Genomic DNA, 8,671 nt, shown 5'->3' on the forward strand with positions numbered 1-8,671 from the left:
GATGGATTTGAAAACTAAAGCGGCTCTCTTAACAATGAGGAATAATTTTGATTTTTTGGTGAAGAAGTCTGGTTCTAATGTATGGTATATCACCTGTAAGGATCCTGACTGTGGGTTGAGATTAATAGGGAAAAAAGTAGTGTGGTTTTCCATGTTTAAGATCACGGTTTGCAATAGTGTACATACATGCTCACTAGAAGTTCGATAGAAAGACCACCATCAAGCAGCACCTTGGGTCATTGGGCACCTTATCAAGAACAAATATGCTACTGATGGCACTAGCTACATGGAAAACAACATAAAGGAGGATATGAAGAAATGTTTTGGGATCGATATGAGTTGTATGAAGCCATGGAGATGTAGAGAGAAGGCACTCAGTTATGTCAGGGGACATATGAAGAATCCTACTCCAAGTTACCTTCGTTCCTGCACATACTGCAGCAAAAGAATCCAGATACAATGACCAATTTTGTCACATAGGATCGTCACTTTATTTACTACTTCTTCTCACTTGGAGTTTGTAGAAGGGGTTTACATCATGTCGTCCTATGATATGTGTGGATGGCACTTTCTTAAAAATGAGGTATGGTGGCCACATGCTATGTGTTGTTGCATTGGATACGAATAGCCACATTTATCCAATTGCGTTCATGTTGGGGGACAGTGAGAATCACAATTCTTGGAAGTACTTCATGATTAAATTGAAGGAAGCCATTGGAGTTGTTGATAATCTGGCTTTTGTATCAGATAGACATGCTAGCATTATTCATGCTCTTGAGGTTGTCTTTCCTGATGCCTACCACGATCCATGCTACCATCATAGAAGTATGAATGTAATCGCTAAGTTCAAGACTGGTCATTGTCACACAGAGATATGCAATGCGACATATGCATTTTGGAAGTCAAAATTTCACAGGTTCTTTAACAATATAAAGCAAATGGATCCTACAATAGTTCAATATCTTGAGGGTATTGGCTTCGATAAGTGGACTCGTGCTAACTTTTCTGGGAATCGATACAATATAATGACAAGCAACTACGCCAAAAGCTTCAACAACAAATTCAGAGATGCAAGAACCTTCCCAGTCACTACTTTTGTGGAGTTCATTCATTTCACAATTCAGTCATGGTTTCCTGGGCACCATCATGAGGTAGAGAAGTGCACATCCAAATTATCACCACTAATGGAGAAATATTTGGAAGATATTGCAGCTGATGCAAAGTACTTGAAATTCCACATTCTTGGACAATTAGAATTTCATGTGGTAGATCCAAATGGTGATGGCATGTTTCAGATTATAGGGATACCTTGTGATCATGCAGTTGCTGTAGCCATCGATCGCGGTGTTAACTTTTACTCACTGTACTCCCCATTCTACACTACTAAGATGTTGATGGGGTCGTATAAAGAAACAATTTATCCAACTGGCAACGAGGATGAGTGGATAGTTCCCAAAGACATAAAGAATATGGAAGTTGGGGTACCCGTTGAGAAACCACCAATTGGTCGCCCGAAGAAGAGAAAGGTAGGAAGAAAGAAGACAAAATGTTGTCCATCGACAGGCGAAGTGTTGTGAAAAGAGCGTAAATGTATTATGTGTGGTGGTCTTGGCCACAATAGGACTTCATGCAAAGCTAAACAATAAACTATTTGTATCAATTTGGACGCATTTTTATTATTAACTTTGCTTGGTTTCCCTTGATTTTTCTATTTTTTTTTTCAAATTCTGTATAGCTCGATATAAACTCGATATGTTTTTATTATAGCTTGATATAGGCTTGATAGCAGCTTAATAACTGCTTGATGACAAACTTGTTAAAATGAATTTTAAACTTGATTGTTTTCTTAGTTCGATGGCTACTCGATATGAGCTGGACTGATGCTCAATAATAGCCTATTAAAATAAATTTAAAGTCAAATATATATGTTTCTTGATAACAACTCGATAGAGCTCAATAACAACTCGATTATACCTTTACAATAGTTATATTTCTATAGATATCACAAAAAAATCCAAAACACAAACAAAAGATGTAAAGAACATGTATATATACAATCATCATAAAAAATGAAGAGTCTATAATAATTCCTCTTATAAAATATGTCAAATAAAAAAAACAAAATATACATGTATCTAATGGTGTGGAAGCCAGTCAAAGTTGCACATTCTAATACCACAAGTCTGTCGTCCACTTGTTCTTGAACAACTCTATATTTTCATCGCAAATGGTTTCCAATGGAAGGTCGGACATGAGATGCTCAATATACTTGATAGCATACACACCACAATTTCCACCGTAAAAAACATATAAACATTAAATGTATAGTACTAAAAATTTCCTTAGAAACTAATATTGTATAAAGATGATGTTATTTACCTTCTCTTGGACTGAGTGAGCTCGTGTCTCTGCAGGCGGCGCCATATAAACTGATGTGGCTTCTTTCCTGATGCAAGGATCTTTAACATCAAGCTATCCTTGAACAGTTTACTTTGCAGCAATAGAGAAGGAAACAACATGCACTGTGGCTTCATAATTTCCTCCATCTATGCGTCATTAATAACCAAGATGTCTGCATCATATATGGTTAATTTCCAACTAGAAATAGAAGCCTCAATGGAAACCCAATGAGACTGCAAATAGTTCTAGCACCAATATACATCCTGAACTCCTGACCAAAACGCTAGAAATTGTTGCTCGAAGCTAGTCACCATGGACATGACGTCGGCATCCCAAAGGTACCTTTCTTTGCTGGTATTGTTCTTGTACTGATCATATCTGGTAGGTATCACTTGTGAGAACATCACGTTCATCACAACATCACCCTAGTGATATGTCTTGAGGAATAACTGGCGACGCCTACGAAGCATGTGTTATGTTGAATCAATATGCTTTAAAGAGAAGACAAAATAAAAAATTAGCAAAAAGCAACATAAATGACTAAAATGTAGTTTGAAAATCATGCATCGAGCCCCTATCAAACCCCTATCGAGCCCGTATCAAACCCTATCTAACCCTATCGAACCCCTATCGAGATCCCCATCGAGCTCTCAAACAATTCATTCAAATACCCTCCTAGTTCCCCATCAAGCCCCTATTAAGCACGTATCAAACCCTATCGAACCTTATCAAGCCCCCATCGAGCTCCCCATTGAGCTCGCAAACAATTCATATAAAGACTCTCCAAGTTCCCCATCGAGCCCCTATCGAGCTCCTATTGAGCTCATACAACCCCCCATTGATCCATGTCGAGCTCATATCTAGCTAGTTCACACATTTAACCTCAAGACCTACCTTGTCCTCCATCGAGCTCTTATCGAGTTATTATCAAGCTCATAGAAGTCCCATCGAGCTCATATCGAGCCCCTATCGAGCCAGTCAAAATAGAACTTAAATTTTTTAAAACAGGATAGGTTTTGTTAACACTTTAAATAAATAGCTTACCCCATCATCGAGCCACAACTGGGGTGTCTTCCACGTTAGAAACCTTGCTGGGTCGTGACACCCTGTCTTCACATCCCTCAGAGTCTTGTTGGGGAGGTCTTCAAGCATCCACTTGCAAAGTGTCCTATACTACCTTGCATCTTGCTTCTTGAGATGGTCCATCACCAATGCCTCCTCTGTATGTGCAGCTGCATCAGTCCAAGGTCTCTTCCTCATTTGATCAGTGTAGTCCTCAAACCATTTTGCCATGCATCTTCTCCTCTTAAACTGAACCTCATGCACATCCTTAGGGTTGACAATAATGACTCCTGGAATCGCAACATCAGCTGTCACAACAATGATGGAAGGAGTGGTTGGATCATGTTCAAAGTCATTTGGAATATCCAGTGACTTTGAGTCTAAATCTGGCTTGGATTCCCTCGGTCGTTCCTTAATAAATGTCAAGACCTAGCAGACTGCGTCAATGATCACTAATTGGTTCTTCAGGAGGGTCTCTTGTCAAACCTCGACTCTCTCCAACCACAACATCAACTCTTTGATATCAGCTAGAATGGGGGCTGGGGCTAGGGCTGGGGCTGCAGAAGGGGCAGCGGGAGGGTTGGAAACCTCCTCTACCTTAGGGACAGTATCATCAAAAATCTTCGCTGCTTGGGCAACCTAAGAAACTATCTCGGCCACTTTCTCAAAATCCATGGTCGCCTCGTCCTCCCCATAAAACTCCTCAAGATCTTGGCCAAGCCTGGGATACAGGGGAACATCTTTCAGAGTCAAGAAGTTGTAATAATCGTCCTCTGATGGTCGATGATTGAATACGGAAGGACGGTCAACCGCAAACAACATAAATCATTTATTTAACTCAAATAATCATAAAAGATAAACATATATCTAATAATAACTTCTTAACGTCAATCAAATATAACTTACAGTGCTCTTCGATTACATCAGCGAAAGGACAAACTTAGTGAAATCCTTATTCTTCCGATGCGACCAACTAAGCATTCTCGGGACCATATTTCCTGAGCTCACAACAAACTCCGTCACAAGCTGATGAATGGCCTTGTATGCCCAATACTGTAATGCTGGGTTATAACCATAAAAAGTGTACTTCAACTCCTATTGGACCTTGGCATCCTTCTTCTTTTCATACTTAGCCTTCCGACGTTGCATGTCCTTTATACAAGAATTTAATAGCCTCTGGTAAGAGAACTTCTCCCATGGATAGTTGAAGAAGTAGTCTATGCCCTCAACCATCTTCAGTATATCTCACCATATATTCAACTTTCCCTCTATGGCATTTAGAACCCCCTCAATCAACAAACAGAGACCCAACTTGTACACATCTTCGACCACAATACAAGTTTTGAAAGCATTCTCCAACTGTAGGAGCTTTACTTTCTCAGCATCATTGAAATACTCCTTTATCAAACGGTCACTGTTCAGACGCTCGACCATCTCTGGTTGTGACGGTGGAGAATTGAAATTCAACCCCGCCATCATTTTTCTCTCCCACGCCAAATCTACAGGACTTGGAACTCAAAAATAAATGCACCTCATCTTCTTTTTTACTTGCTATTTTCCTCAACATTATCCTATGTACCAAAACTCCAGAGAAATGAAACTCTGAAGCCAAGAAGAATTGCTTGGAAGGGGATTCCTTAGCCCTTTCTATCAGGGTGAGCTCCACAAACCTTTTCTTAATATCAACCAAAGTCCCCTATATGTGACTCGGCTAAGAAAGTGATCTTGAAATGGAACAAGCAACTTCGGCATCTGCATCGACACATGAAAACAATTGGTAAGAAAACAGAATGTTAAACATTATCGGGCAAAAATAAAAAAAAATCATATGAAAACTAAAGTAAACACTGTCATCGAGATCTATCGAGCTATCATTAAGCTACAACATAAACCTATCGAGCCTATTGAGAAAATCATATTCTATCTACATAAAGAATCATCGAGCATGCATCGAGATACAATCGAGCCTATCGAGCAACATCATCCCTAAAATTAACGAGCCTATCGAGCAATTTACACTCATACTATCGAGCTCATATCGAGCACATATCGAACCATTCGTACACTCATCCTATTGAGCTCATATCAAGCACCTATCAAACCATTCATAGTACCCTATCGAGCCTACTATCAAACAAATATCTAACCTATCGATCCTCCCAATACGACATTGAACTAGGGTTTCCTTTTCAGGAATTGTGGTTTCCTCGGTTTTTCGCTTATCATTTATTGATGAAGATGATTGTTATGGAATCTTATAAACTGTGAGTTCCTCTAATACTACCTTGCTCCGAGGTTTATAGTTATTCATATAGTCATGTTCATGGAAGGTCGCATTTGTGGAGACAAATACCTTTTGATCCTTCGGACTATAGAAATATACTCCTCTTGTTTCTGGAGCGTAGCCAACAAAATTGCACACTTCAAACTTTGAATCATGTTTCCCTGATTTAGGTCTAAGAACATGAGTTTGACAACCCCAAATGTGGAAATTGTGCAAACTGGGATTGTTTCCATTCGACGGTTCCAGTGATGTTTTGCTTATGGTCTTAGATGGGACTACATTCAAAATGTAAGTTGTCGTTTGAAGTGCATATCCCCATAATGAGAGAGGAAGTGATGAGTAGCTTAACATAGACCTGACCATGTTCAACAAGGTCTTGTTTCTTCTTTTAGAAACACCATTTTGTTGTGGCGTTCCTAGTGCTATGAGTTAGGATATAATACCATGCTCTAGCAAGAAATCTTTGAATTCTAAATCCAAATATTCTCCACCTCGATCAGATCGAAGTATCTTAAGAGTTTTACCTAACTGCTTCTCAGCCTCAGCTTTGAATTTTTGAAACTTACCAAAGGTTTCAGATTTCCTAAGAATTAATTAAGTATGACCATATCTTGAGTAATTGTCAATAAAAGTGATGAAGTACTCATACCACCTCTCTCTTGTACATTGATTGGACCATAGACATTTGGTCATTTTCCCTTCTGGACAAGATTCACAGACCGGAAGAGTTGCAACTCTTAGTTCTCTCAAAGGTCCATATTTTGTTAACCACTTTATCCTATCTAGACCTATATGACCAAGTCTAAGATGCAAAAGACATGTGTCTTCCTCGTCTGAAACTTTTTGTCTTTTGTTACCTTGTGGTTTTGCTACTTTAAATAATTATGAATTATTAAGCGTTCGTTCAATTGATTTGAGCATATACAGTCTGTTATTATGTTCTGCTTGACATATTTTGAAACCATTCTTCGAAATAATAATCACATTATTACTAAAAGAAATATCAAAAAATTGTTCATGCAACATAGATGAAGAAATTAAATATCTAGAAACTCTAGGAATAAAATTAACATTGTTCAAAACACGATAATTGTTCCAAAAAATTAAACGGACTGTTCCCTTTGCTCTTGTTGAAATGAGCTCTCCACTTCCAAATATCATGGTCACCTCGCCATCTGCCAGTTCCCTTGATGACTCAAGTATCTACATAGAAGAACTAACATGGTTAGTGTAACGTGCCAAATTTGTTATTAAGGCTGGGTGCCTTGATTACTGGAGGGCTTAATTAGAATTATATGTGTGATTAATGGATTATACTTGTGATTATTTGATATAAATGAACTGTGTCGTAATGTGACTAGATATGCATGTTATGTGTATTCAATATTCATGTGGGCCCATTTCAGTAAATTGGGGCATAACTATAATTTTTGACCCATTGAGGGTATATTTGTATTATGTATGTATTGTGAGTGAGACGCCAGTGTTATGGGGATATATTTGAGATGTGTGGTCTGAGACGATCCTAGTGGACGGATTAGTGGAATAGTCACAACGGGGTCAAATACCCAGCTTAGAGTGAGCCTACGGGTATTTTGGGAATGTAGTATGTATTGTTGGGAATAGTGCCTTTAAAGCAATTTTAGTTGACGAATGTTTTAAATGAAATAAATAATTGAATTGAATTATTATATATATATAGACTATGTCCGATATTATATTGATAATATTAAGTAAATGTTAGAAAATTCCAAAGTTTATCTATGTGGTCTTAATCTCATATTGGTATGAGAGAAACGAGATTAAGATAATAAACTTAAAACAGTTCACAATAAAATAAAGTTATGGAATCTTTAGATTAATTACTGCTAGTATGATCCACTAGTATTATGAATACATGTGACCTAGATCTGGGTTACTAGTGTAGTAGGACACTTTAGTGGAGGTACTTTGCATGCTGAGAGTATGTAAAACTAGACTAGATGTGATTTAATAATACTTGTTTAAATATCATTTCGTAGTATTATAAAACACATCAACTGATGATCATATATAAACTGATCTGAATCCTGAAGTTACTAAGAACTCCTATATATGTCATTTGATCCTTTGATTCATGTGTTACGATTTGTTAGAATGATCAGGCTAAGAATTATTGTTTTGGGGACTCAATGATGTATATGGCTGGGACATTGTTTAACAGATATGAAATTTATATCTTCGTATTGATTGAATAACGGTTCCCTATTGTTGACTTTTGGAATTGAAAAGGTTATGAGCGCTCACGTCGCAAACTAATTGTGATACGACCTTCACTAGTAAATTCAACGTTACTCTATGAAAAAGATATAACTAAAAGGGTAAAACATTAATCTTATTCCCTCTTAATTATGAACCATTAATAGCGGATTAACGTTGTATGTAATTATTATATTAATGGACACTTTATTCTTTAATAAAGTACTCAATAAATATATGTTTGTAATTATCAAGAGTTCAAACTCATATTTATAGTGGAGTAATCATGAGATTAATGAATATGATTATTTAAATTAATAATCTAATATTTGTTGGAGCTTGATATTATAGGTCCATAGGTCCCCAGGGTGGCTCTATCAACACCATATCAAGGTAAGAGTTCTTACAAGGGTATAATAGTAATTTTGGAATTTGAGAAGAATTTTATCCTTCGGGTCAAGTATGCAATTATATGATAATTGAGGTTGAATAATTAATTTTGAGTTAATTATTAATTTTTGAATATATATTTATTAGTTTAAATATATAAACTTTTGAAATTCAAATATATAAATAACTAAATTAATTTTTTGAAACTAATTATTTTATTTTAGTGGGAGAAAATAAAATTGGTAAGTCAAAAATTGTTTTTGATTTATTTAATTTTAAAAGATGATGATAATGATG

General features: G+C 36.8%; 1 protein-coding gene across 1 annotated transcript; it reads left to right on the plus strand.

The window, feature by feature from the left end:
• Positions 1–938: 938 nt before the first annotated feature.
• Positions 939–1,577, plus strand: LOC133832716 (uncharacterized). Its single transcript, XM_062263025.1, has one exon. The coding sequence runs from the start codon at positions 939–941 to the stop codon at positions 1,575–1,577; it is 639 nt and encodes a 212-aa protein (XP_062119009.1).
• Positions 1,578–8,671: the final 7,094 nt, after the last annotated feature.

The sequence above is a fragment of the Humulus lupulus genome, chromosome 4 (assembly GCF_963169125.1).
Source record: "Humulus lupulus chromosome 4, drHumLupu1.1, whole genome shotgun sequence".
Lineage (NCBI taxonomy): Eukaryota > Viridiplantae > Streptophyta > Magnoliopsida > Rosales > Cannabaceae > Humulus > Humulus lupulus.